The sequence below is a fragment of the Chrysochloris asiatica genome, unplaced genomic scaffold (assembly GCF_000296735.1).
Source record: "Chrysochloris asiatica unplaced genomic scaffold, ChrAsi1.0 scaffold00048, whole genome shotgun sequence".
Taxonomy (NCBI): Eukaryota; Metazoa; Chordata; class Mammalia; order Afrosoricida; family Chrysochloridae; genus Chrysochloris; species Chrysochloris asiatica.
The window spans coordinates 10,343,363-10,355,841 of record NW_006408566.1 but is presented as its reverse complement, the minus strand read 5'-3'; the positions used below and the strand labels follow the sequence as shown (position 1 = coordinate 10,355,841).

At 38.6% G+C, this 12,479-nt stretch overlaps 1 protein-coding gene across 1 annotated transcript in view; it reads left to right on the top strand.

Moving 5' to 3' along the window:
• The window catches only part of CACHD1 (cache domain containing 1), a 228,958-nt gene that overhangs the window by 59,823 nt on the left and 156,656 nt on the right, over nt 1-12,479 (top strand). The window contains exon 2 of the mRNA XM_006862460.1: nt 4,334-4,482. Coding sequence (XP_006862522.1) covers nt 4,475-4,482 — 8 coding nt within the window. The 5' untranslated portion in view covers nt 4,334-4,474. The remainder of the gene's footprint in view (nt 1-4,333; nt 4,483-12,479) is intronic.

Here is a 12,479-nt window from a genome sequence, read left to right as displayed (position 1 = left end):
ATGGCGAACTTCACTGCACTGCCATCAAGCCCCGCCCACTACTGACCTAATGATTCCTTTCCTCTCCATGTATTTTGGGCTTCTTACATTCTTACAGCATAGCAGCGTAGTGCTAACCAGAGGCTGAGCATTCTAAGAGAGACAGGCAAAGCAGTGTGGCATTATATGATGTAACCTTTCTCCATAACATGTTGGTAGAAGCCTGCACAAACTGACTGGATTCAAGCAATAGGTACATAGGGGAGCATAGGCCCTCTACCTCTTAATGGAACGATTTTAAAGAAATCATAGCAATTAAAAACAAAATAAACTGGCCTGGGACTGTGACATCATCTTGGAACATGTTAGGGCCCCTGACTTAACAGTTATCAGTAAAGTTTATTCCCTATGTAGACCCCACGTTGGCAAACTTCTTCATGTAGAGCCAGAGAGTAGATGTTTCAGGGTTTGTAGTTATAAAGCATCTGTCGCAATTTCTTATTTCTTCCATTGTAGCATGAAAGAAGCCATAGACTATGCGTAAACAAGTGAATATGACTGTGTGCATATAAGTATTTATGATCATTGGAAATTTGGATTTCATATATTTATTACGTGTCATAAAATATTTTTTTAACCATGAAAAAAATATATATATATAGATAGATAGATAGATAGAGAGAGAGAGAGAGAGAGAGAGAGAGAGAGAGAGAGAGAGTCCTGTTGTGGCACTGTTGGTAATATACCAGACTGCAAAGCTGTTTGAACTGCAAAGTTGGTGGTTCAAGCTCACCAGCTGCTCCTTGGAAACCCTATACAGGTCACTATGGGTTGGATTTGACTTGATGGCACTTAACAACAACAACAACCACACACACACATGCACACACATATGTTGTTATTACGTCCCCTGGAGTCAGTTCCGACTCATAGTGACCCTGCACAGGGTTTCCGAGGCTGTAAATCTTTATGGGAGCAGAAAGTCTCAACTCCCTCCCACGGAGTTTCAAACTGCCGACCTTGAAGTTAACAGCCCGTTTCATAACCACTACACTACCAGAGCTGTGAGCTGAGAAAGAACAGATATAAGAGACCAGGTGTGCCTCACTCCTACTCTCCATTCCATATAATAAGCACTGGACTGCAAACTACAGAGTTGGTGGTTTGAACTCACCATCCACTCCACATGAGAAAGATGAGGTTTTCTGCTCTCACAAAGATTTAAATTCTTCGGGACCCCTATACTGAGTCTCTGTGAGTCGAAACAAACTTGACAGCACTTAGCAAAAACAATTCTACAGTATCTAATTTTAGCTAGATTTGACTTTTCAAAAAACAAGACTGGATAGTTCTCAAATAAAGTTGAGCATTATTTATGTGTGTTCTATGGAGTCCTGGTGGGTTAATACACTGGACCGCAAGGTCAGCTTGAGCCTCAGGGTCAGCAGTTCAGACACATCGGCTGTTCCTCAGAAACCCTATACAGGGGTTGCTATGGGTCAGAACCGGCTAGACAGCACTTAACAACAACAAATATTAGCAGAGAGAAATATTTATATACTTCATTTTCCTTTTAAAGTGAATTTGAGATGAAGTGTTTCATGTTTTTAAAAGAGATTGTTGATCCTTGGAACAAAGCATAAGGTTAATTGGCTCTCAAAGTTGAATTTTTTTAAACCTTCATTAATTTATTTTTTAAAAAATTTTAAATGTGCCTGCAATGCCAGATAATGTAGTGAAGTACAGTGGTGAACAAAAACATAAATGATGTTGTTAAGTGCTGTTGAGTCGGACTTCTGATCGTAAGGTTGGTGGTTCAAACCCACATCGGAAACCCTGTACAGGTTATGAGTTGGAGCTGAGTCGACAGCACTTAACAACAACAATCTAGTTGGGTAGCAACACACTAAACATATCATAGCATTAAAGTGTAAAGTGGGGGGAGGGGAAGGAGATTCAAAACGTTTAGGGAAAATTTCATTATCTTTTCATTCCACTTTCCATGAACTTTTAAAAGTCTTTATATATGTTATGAGGGGATATGTAGGGCACAGACTAGGAAGAAAATCCTGGTGCTCTACCTCTGAAAAACAGCCAATGAAATTCCTGTGGCTCACAGTCTGGATACACGTACAGCAACATGTGACAACAAATGGAAATATACATTAGATTTTTTTAAAAGTTGGATTCTGCTACACTATTTCCCATCCTCAACTACCCACTAATCATGAGAGTCTTGGAAAGAGAATTGGTATATTAGTGCATGCTAGAGCCCTGGTATGGCGCTGTGGGCTAATGCATCAGACTGCAAAGTCGTTTGAACTGCAAGGTCAGCAGTTCAAGTTCACCAGCTCCTTGGAAACCCTATACAGGGTCGCTATGGGTCAGAATCGACTCGATGGTACTTAACAACAACAGTGTTTAAAAAAGATGTGTGTACATCTACCAATAATCAACAAACAGTCCTAGGTTTTAATTTGGACACCATTTTAGAGATTCTAGGTACATACAATACGCACTAGACTGAACCACTGGTGTGTGGTTTGAGCCTTCCAGTCACTCTGTAGGAAAAAGATGTGGCTTTCTGCTCCAGCAAAGATTTAAAGCCTCAGAAACCTATACAGGCTCACTATGAGTTTGAACCAACTCAAGGGCGCTTAACAGCATCAGATACATACGATGTGTCTTTCACATTATATTGGGAATGGGAAAACAAATGAATAAAATAGAAATTTTCAAGTGTTGACATTTGTGAGAACATTTTCCCCTTTCCAGTATCGTTTTGAATGGGTAGAAAACTAAATTAAAATACTTTGAGATCTATTGGCATTGCAAGTGGAGTGATTATGTTGGATATTTCTCTAAATCAGGGTTTCTAAACTAAGGCGCTATTGATATTTTGAACTAGATACTTACTCATTGTTGGCTGATGTCCTGTGCATTCTAGGATGTCTGCCCACTAGATGCCAGTCACACCTCTCTCCCAGTTGTGAGAACCAAAAATCTCTCCAGATATTGTCAAATGTCCCTGAAGTGGGGAAGAACGTAAAATCTCCTTTGGTGTAAATTAAGATGGGAAATTAAACTGTACATTTTATGATGACATCAGTAAGAAAAAACAACCCCACATGCTTTTTAGATAGTAAGAATTATAAAATAAGACAGTGGAATTATCAGTGGACTGTTTCAGCCATACGACTTCTCTGAAAAATGCTAAAATCTGTATACCACATTATGAAATGAAATACTCCATTCATACCATTTTAATATGTCTGGAAATTTTACTAAATTTTATAGTTGGTGCAACTTTTAGCATGTATGAGAGGCTCCTTGATTTAAATGGAGACTCTGAAAGGTCAAGAATGTCACTAAAATAAAATCCCATTTTAAACCTGGCTTAAAAATAACAAATGAAGATATTCTGATTTGGTTTCATGTTCTCAGCCTGCAAGCTATTGGATTGTGCTAGACATTATGTGACCCAAAGGAGATGATTAGTTCTCCTCTTGTGTGCTGATAATGAATAGCTCTACAAAACCAATTAGCTATAATTCTATCAGTCACTTAATTTGGGCAACATTTTGTTTAAGGGAAAGAAAAACAACACTGTTTTCCCTGGAGATCTGTAATTAAGCTGTGGCATTTGATGGGAACAATGGAGGAAAAAAGGAGTGTGCTTATGAATTTGCTTTTGTTATTCCCACATGAAAGTACATTATGATGAAATGTTCTGTTCATAGCACTTAAGAGAGACATTTGTCCGTCTTCAAGGCCTAACAGACCAAACGAAAGTGTATTTCTGACAACATAGATGGCTTGTGTGTATGTCTGCTTGTCCAGCTTCAGGAAATTGCCATCCACATGGGGTGTAGTGTGTGAGTGGGACCCCTGCAGTTGTGCAGCGGAGCAATACTGAATACTGCTTTCTTCCATTCATGTATTCTATGTGAATCCGGAACAGATAATATCTCCTCTTTTATCCTGTAATCATTATTCCTGTTCTGTAACTTCAATGCCCACTGTCATCCTGACAGTAGTTTCAGTAGTCTTGGCTTTATTTTTTTAGCTAGGCGTTTTATGAATAGGTATTGTCCCATTAGAATTAGAACATATGAGATGTTAATAATGCTTCAGATGATATTATTTTATTGTTGTCTGAGTATCTGTAACTTCTGGGCATTTTACAATTTGTATCTCAACTACTGCAATGGAATAAGACATGGGTGTGTTTCCCCTCGCCCCACTTCCCTGGAGTTTAATATATGCTGTTTGGGTCTCAAAGAAGTAATTAGAAAAAGCACATTCGGTTATTGTCTTGAGCTTTCCATTTATTTTGCTCACTCTTCTCCCACAGCTAGCCAAGAAAATTCGAGAGAAATTCAACCGTTACTTGGATGTGGTCAACCGGAACAAGCAAGTTGTAGAAGCATCCTATACAGCTCATCTGACCTCTCCCCTAACTGCAATTCAGGACTGCTGCACCATCCCACCCTCCATGATGGAGTAAGACATTTTTCTGTTTGTTGACTGGTTTAGATTGGAGAGTTTACTGCTTACACTTTCTGGAGTGTATTCAAAATACTTGTGTTTGTTTATCTGGAAATATATTATCCTAAATAAGACCTTTGCTTTTCATAGACGGTTTTTAAAGAAGTTGTTGTTAAGTGCTGTGGTGGAGTCAGTCCCGACTCATAGCAACCCAGTCAGTATAGTGTTTCCAAGGAGCGGTGGTGAGCTTGAACTGCTAACTTGCAATTCAAACTGACCTTTCAGTCCAGTGCATCACCAGAGCTCCTTTCCTAGAATATGCTGTTGTTGTTAGTTCCATCGAGTTAATTCCAACTCATAGTGACCATGTATAGGATTTCCAAGGAGCCTCTGGTGAGTTTGAATCGCTGACCTTGTGATTCAAACCGACTTTGCAGTCCAGTGCTTTATCCTACAGTGCCAGAATATAGAGTCAGCTAAATCTAGAAATTTGTAAGTGTAGTTGGGAGCCAACTGAGAATCCATGAATATGTTGGCCTAACCGATTCTGGTAACTGGCTCAATGTAGGGGTTCCTGGTGGCACAGTTGGTTAAGGTTTGGGATGCTAACTGAGTGATTGGTAGGTCAATCCCACTGGTCTCTGTGTAGGAGAAAGATGAGACCGTCTGCAATCATAAAGATTTATAGCCTCCGAAGCCCTTTGGAGCACTTCTACACTATCCCATTGGTTTGCTTTTACACCATAGCAAAGGATTTGATTTTGTGGTTGATTTGTCGTGGGTAACGTTGTTGGTTGGTTTTTAATCAATTCTAACTCATAGCTATTTTCAAGAAGCAGCTACTGTGTTTGAACTGCCGACATTGTGGTTAGCACTTAAGTGCTTATCCTACAGCAAACACACCAGGACTGTCTTTGGTAATAGTAACCAGAAAATTTTACCTTTTACATTCTTAAATACTACTTTTAAAGCTGCTAAAGGAAAAATGTTGTTTCAGATAATATTGAAACAGAACTATTATCACATGGCTGAGAATATTTTATTATTGTACAATAGTTTTTATCTGGAAGGATGTAGGGTTATGTGATGTTGGGAGATGATCTACAGTCGAAAGAATACTTACCTGGAGGTAAGTTTGACTTGGCCTCTAATTAACTGTGTGATCTTTATCAATTTACTTAGTGTTAATGCTCAGTTTTCTACCGAACAATGTAGATAATGATCTTTATTATACCAAATTTCTAGGGCTATTTAGAATAAGCAAAATATGTTAACATGTTTTAAAAGTAAAAGAGTACAAGTTAATATTACTGTAGGATGGTGATTAGTATTAAGTTTTTGAGCAATAAGTGCTCTAAAGACAAGGCAAGGGATGAGAACACATTGTTTTTGGTGATTAGTGGTGTTCTGTTTCTACAGGTAATTTTTAGCGAAGTTTCTATGAAGATAGCAGCAGGGCATTCTTAAGTTATTTTTTTCCTCCATCTGAGTGACGTTGAACCTTTCTCTGCCTTGTCCTGTCAAGTGACACAAAGTTCATATGAGTTACTCATAAAACTGAATGGAAAGAATTGTACGGTTTGAAATTCTACCTGCAGCATTTAAAACCCAGGTAGTCATGAATAGGTGATACCTTTGAGCCACCCTTCTTCTTTAGAATGGTAATGATATTAATATTTCACAAGAGTTTTTCAAGCATCCAATGAAAGATGTGTAAAAGTAATTTGTACATTGTAAAGTTCTCAATAAATATTAGTCATAGTATTTTAGAACTTGTACATCATAGGAAAGATTTTACTCTTTTCCCCTTATGTTTAATTAAAGTAGTTGTCCTTTTTTTATAGTTGGGTATTTTGACATGTATCTCCTATCTAAAAATAATATGAGAGTCCAGTTGGGTTTGGTACCCTAGGTTATGTTAACTGCCAATGAGTCTGCTCTGACTCATAGTAACTTGACGAACAATAGAATGAGACACTGCCTGGTCCTGCATCATCCTCACTATTGTTACGCTTGAGCCCCTTGCTGCTACTACAGTGCCATTCCATCTTGTGGGGTCTTCTTTTTCAGTAGCCCTCCACTTTACAAGCATGATGTCCTTTTCTAGGTACTGGTCCCTCCTGACGATATGTCCAAAGTATGAGCGACGAAGTCTCGTCATCCTGGCCTCTAAGGAGCAATTTGGTCGTATTTCTTTGAATGCAGATTTATTTGTTTTCTGGCAGTCCATGGTACTTTTAGTATTTTTCTCTAACACTGTAATTTTAAGGGCACAAATTTTTTTATGGTCTTGCTTTTCAGTTTCCAACTATTACATGCTTGTGAGATTATTGAAAATACCATAGCTCAGATCAAGCACACTTTAGTCCTCAAAGGGATATCTTTGATCTTGAACACTTTAAAGAGGTCTTGTGTAGCAGATTTGCCTAATGCAATATGTCGTTTGATTTCTGGACTGCTGTTTCCATGGGTGTTGACTGGATCCAAGCAAAATGAAATCTGACAACTTCAGTCTTTTCTCCATGTATCATAATGGTCCAATTGAGAGAATTTTGTTTTCTTTACATTGAGATGTAATCTATACTGAAGGTTGTGGTCTTTGATCTTCATCAACAAACAAGATTATAAAAACTATCTCTTGGTCAATGTACAGATTCCTCATCAACACAATGAAGTGTTTTTGAATACCAATTCTTTGCAGTGTTATCCATAATTTGTCATGATCCACATAGTTAAATTCCTTTGCGTAGTCAATAAAGCACAAATAAACATTTTACTGGTACTCTGCTTTTCAGTCACGATCCATGTAACATCATCAGTGATATCCCTCATTCCATGTCCATCTGGCAGTTTCCTATTGATGTACTGTTGTAGTTGTTTTTGAATCATCTTCAGCAAAATTTTACTTGCTTGTGATATTGATGATATTGTTAGATAATTTCCACATTCCATTGGGTCATATCTCTTTGGAATGAGCACAAACATGGATCCTTTCCAATCATTTAACCAAGTAGCTGTCTTACAAATTTCTTGATAATCACCAGTAATTATCAATACAGCTTGATAACATGTTTGATCAATTTCAGAATAAAGAAGTTGGTAGAATTCTTAAATTTCATTATCACTCACTCTAGTGGTTGGCACATAAAATAGAATAATAGTTAATAAACTGTACTGTTCTTAAAGATACATCTTGAAATGTTCTTTTTAACAATGAATATGATGCCATTCCTCTTCAATTTGTTGTTCCTGGCGTAGTAAGTCATATGATTATCAGATTCAAAATGGCCAATACCAATACATTTTATTTCACTGTTGCTGTTAAGTGCCATTGAATCAGTTCTGACTCATTATTATTGTTGTCAAATGCTGTGGATTTGGTTCCGACCCATGGTGACCCTGTATAGGGTTACTGAAGAGCAGCTAGTGAATTTGAACCACCGAACTTGCAGTTCAAACCAACTTTTCAGTCCAGCACATTAACCCACAGCGCCACACCAGGACACCAGTATTCTGACCCATAATGAACGTATATACCGTGTCTGAGGAGCGGTTGGTGAGCTTGAACCGCCAACCTTGTGGTTCATACCAACTTTGCAGTCCAGTGCATTAACCCACAGCACCACACCAGGACTCCATGCCTAGCATATTGATATTTATGCATTCCATTTCATTTTTGACACCTTCTAATTTTCCTAGAGTCATTCTTGGTACATCCCGTGATCTGGTTAATATTGGATGTTTACAGCTGTTTCTTATTTTGAGTTGTGCCCCATTTGCAAATGAAGGTCCTGAAAGTTCTTCTCCATTCACAGCATTATGTTGTTGTAAAGTGCTGTCAAGTCAATTCCGACCCATAGCAACCCTGTAAGGGTTTCCAAGGAGCAGCTGGTGAGCTTGAACCGCCAACCTTGCAGTTCAAAAGGCTTTGCAGTCTGATGCATTAACCCACAGTGCTACACCAGGACTCCTCACGTCATTATAGTGAACTTTATATTGAGGAATCAGTTCTTCCCCAGTTGTATTTTGAGTGCCTTCCAATATCTGACAGTGTCTCACTGCTGTTCATAAGGGTTTCAGTGGCTAAATAGTCAAAAGTCATCTGCCTCTCCTTTTTCCTAGTCTGTCTTATTCTGGAAACTCTGCTGAAACCTGACCTCCGTGGGTGACTCTGCTGGTATTTAATATACCTATGGCATAATTTCCAGCGCCACCACAGAACAACAAACTGACAGATGAGCCTTGTATAGGAGACATATCTCCAACTAGAAATAATTCCTATTACAGTGCTTCTCAACCAGTGATGATTTCTTTCCTGCTAGGAGACATTTGGAGTCTTGGTGTGTCATTGTAAGATAAGCACTGAACTACTAATCCCAAGGTTGGAGGTTCAAGCCTACCAGATGATTCTTGGAAACCCAATACAGGGTCCCTATGAATCGGACCCGATTTGATGACACTTAATAACAGTAGCAGGAGACATTTGGCAATATCCTGAGACTTTTAATTGTCCTAACTAAGGAGTAGAGGGAACATGTTGCTTGTGGTCTCTGGTGAGTATGACCAAAGATGCTACTAAACATTTTATGGTGCACGAACATCTCCCCATGGCAAAAGATCACACTTATGAAACACTGTCTTTAGAACATTGGGGATTTGGGGACTTGTGATCTAGGATGAGGATGGGGGTAGAGAAGACAACTTAAACTGGATGATTCCTATTAGAATTAATCTCCTTCCCATTATTTGCTCATCTTTTAAATTTCCATTAGTATTTCAAGACCTAGACAAATACCATTTCTTCATTGGCTTCTATTATCTGCTTTTCTCCCCACTTTGCACTGGGAAGAATTTGTTGCACCTTCATCTTTGTTCCCATACTAATTTTTATGCACCTCTATTACAGTGTGGCATCTCTGAATGGTGTAAATGGGTAACATGCTAACAAAAAGCCTGTAAGTTTGAGTCTGCCCACAGGTGTCTCCTTCTGAAATATCAGTCATTGCAAACCTTATGGAGCACATGTTCGCTCAGACACACATAGGATTGCCCTGAGTCAGAGGCACCTCATTGCAATTGGTTTTCTAGTATAATGTAGTGTGTAATGTATTTTCTCTTGTTGGTGAGTTGACTTCCCCTGCCATTCTCAGCCATCTGTGCCTCCCGCACCTGATAGTTGCTAAGTGCTTAAAAATATTTGAGGGAGTGTACATATTAGTTGTTGTCGTTGTTAACCGTCAAGTCGGTTCGGACTCATGGCGACCCTGTATAAGGTTTCCATTAAGGTAGCATTTAACAGTAGAGAGGCACTGTGGTTCTTTCAAGCAGAGAAATATAGCAGGTGGGTGGCATCTGAGAAAAATTCCATCATCTTTAGATATATACATTGTCTTTGCTCTGGCCATATGGAGGAATATCACAAGAAAATGATCAGATATGTTTATAAAAACACAGACATTAAGAAAATCATTGTAGTACTATTTAGAATAGAGGAAATTGTATATTTTCTAAATTTCTAGGAGTAGGATACTCGTTTGGGAAATTGTATCACGTTTATCTAGTGATATGATACGGTACAGCCTGCTGTAAAACACTGTGTGTTGACATGGGAAAATGATCCTACATACACATGCTCATTTTCAGAAGTTTGAGGGGACATATATCAGTATGCTTTGCAGTAAAACCTGATTTCCATTCGGAAGATGCTGAGTTAAGAATTTAGGTCATTGCTGGTCTTCCTTTAGTTGAATGCAATGAAACATAAAGTGTTACTTTTGTCCTCTAGACATTTCTCCTTTGTTCAGTTTAACATCCAACAGGCCTTAACTGTACTCCTAGAAATATTCATTTAACAAGGGTGTGTGCTGAGTAAGCACATTAGAAGGAGGGTCTTCTGCAGAGTTGGGGTCTCAGCACTAGAAGCTGAATCGCTACTATGGGAACAGCGATGCGTTCTTCCTTCCTCAGTTAGAGTAACTGGCAGAGACAAGAACCTATGTTTGGGGTGAATCTTGTAAAACCAGGGCCCCTGTTGAGATAACCTGCTGCTGGATGAAGCAGGGAACATCTGGTGGCACAATAGAGAGCTAGCTGATAGCAGTTGTTTCCTGAAGAGCTGTTTGCTCTTCAAGTATAGTCCTCTTAACTGTGACTTGAACTGGTTTTCTAGCAAAATGCGTGTAAACATTTCTGGAGTGAATTCCAAGCCTTCAGCTGACCACTGTTGTTGTTAATGCCGTCAAGTTGGTTCCAACCTTGTGGTTAGCAGTCCAGTGCTTTTCCTGCAGCATCGCATTAGGACATGGCTGACCATTAGCATTTTCTAAATTATGGAACTCCCTCACCTTGTGTAATGAAGATTTAAAAATGGAAAGCATTAATACGAAGTTATTAGAGCTGAATCAGGATAAGAATCCTTAGCTTTATTGTTTTCAACCCCTCATGTAAATACTTTTTCCTGACTTTTTTTTGACTGCGGTAGTATTTTCAAAACTCATTATTCATCCCTATATCCCAGTCTTTCCAAAAATGTCTCACATTTTGCATGCCAAGGAGTTCATATTGAAGTTAAGTGGAGAAAGAAAGCTCTCCTGGTCGTGGGAAGCAATTTAAGGTCATGATTAAAACCATTTGTTGTATAGCTAAACAGATTTGGGAAGTTTCTTAACTTCTCTGAGCCTCAGTTTCTCATCTATGAAATGAGATGATGGTACCTACCTCACAAGAATTTTTTTATGGGGAAAATATTTAAGTTGTACATGCATAGACTTTTATTTGTCAATTAATGTTTGTTGTTTTCCTTCGCACTCTTCTTTTTTATGTCAAGAGATATTGTTTTTTCACTTACGGCAATGTTTCTTTTTAAAATGCAGGTACTTAAATTTAAGAATTTAAATAAATATGAATGTGATAAAAAAATTGAATATAAAATTATTGAAATTTACAAAAAAGTGGACTAGAGATGATTGCTAGAGTCTTCCACACTAGAAGATTTCCAATGTTTTAAACTCATTATGCCCATGGATTATACTTGACAATAGGTGTGATGCTATAGGATAAATACTCAACCACAAGGTTGGTTTGAACTGCAAGGTCGGTGGTTCAAACTCACCAACTGCTCCTCAGAAATGGCACTTAGCAACAAAAACTGTTATTATTAATAATTCTTAATATGTATGAGATAATGGTGATTTAGTAGTAAAATTCTTGCCTTCCATGCCAGTTAATGCGCTGGACTGCAAGGTAGGTTTGAACCTCAATGCCGGTCGTTCAAATTCACCAGCTGCTCCTTGGAAATCCTATACAGGATCGCTATGAGTCGGAACCGACTTGACAGCATTTAACAACAGCAACAAAGCCAGAAACCCAGGTTTGATTCCCAGCCAATGCCTCTTATGTGTAACTACTACACACCTTGCAGTGAGGTTTGTGTGTTGCTGTTTTGTTGAACAAGTTTCAACAGGCTAAGCTGATTGGAGCAAATGCGGTAGCCAAGTGGATCAGAAAAGTTCATCCTTCAGCAGTGTCTCATTCTAATGTCCCTGAGGTCACTTGGTCCCAGACCAAGTCAGTGGCAGTTAAAAGCTCAGCACTCATTTAACAGCAACTGAGCTGTTTGTTACTAACACTCTACATGCTGGTAGCCTATCACGGGTCCTTTTACTTCTCTTAAATGTATTAAAGATTTGTGCTAGGACACTATTTTAATAAGTGATTTTTGACACAGCTGATTTTTACTTTAGAAGTCCTGGTGTGGCACTGTAGGATAAGTACTGGACTGCTAACTAAAAGGTCAGCTCCTTAGAAACCCTGTACACAGCCTCTGTGAGTTTTACTTAGAAACAGCAATAATTTTTACTTTATGTTTTATAGTCCATATTTGATTATCCTTGCTAAGGAGTTCTGGTGTGGTACTGTAGGATAAAGCACTGGACCTCATGGTCGGTTTGAACCACAAGTTCAGAGAGGTTCAAACCCACTAGCCATTCCTCAGATTTCCTATACACGGTTGC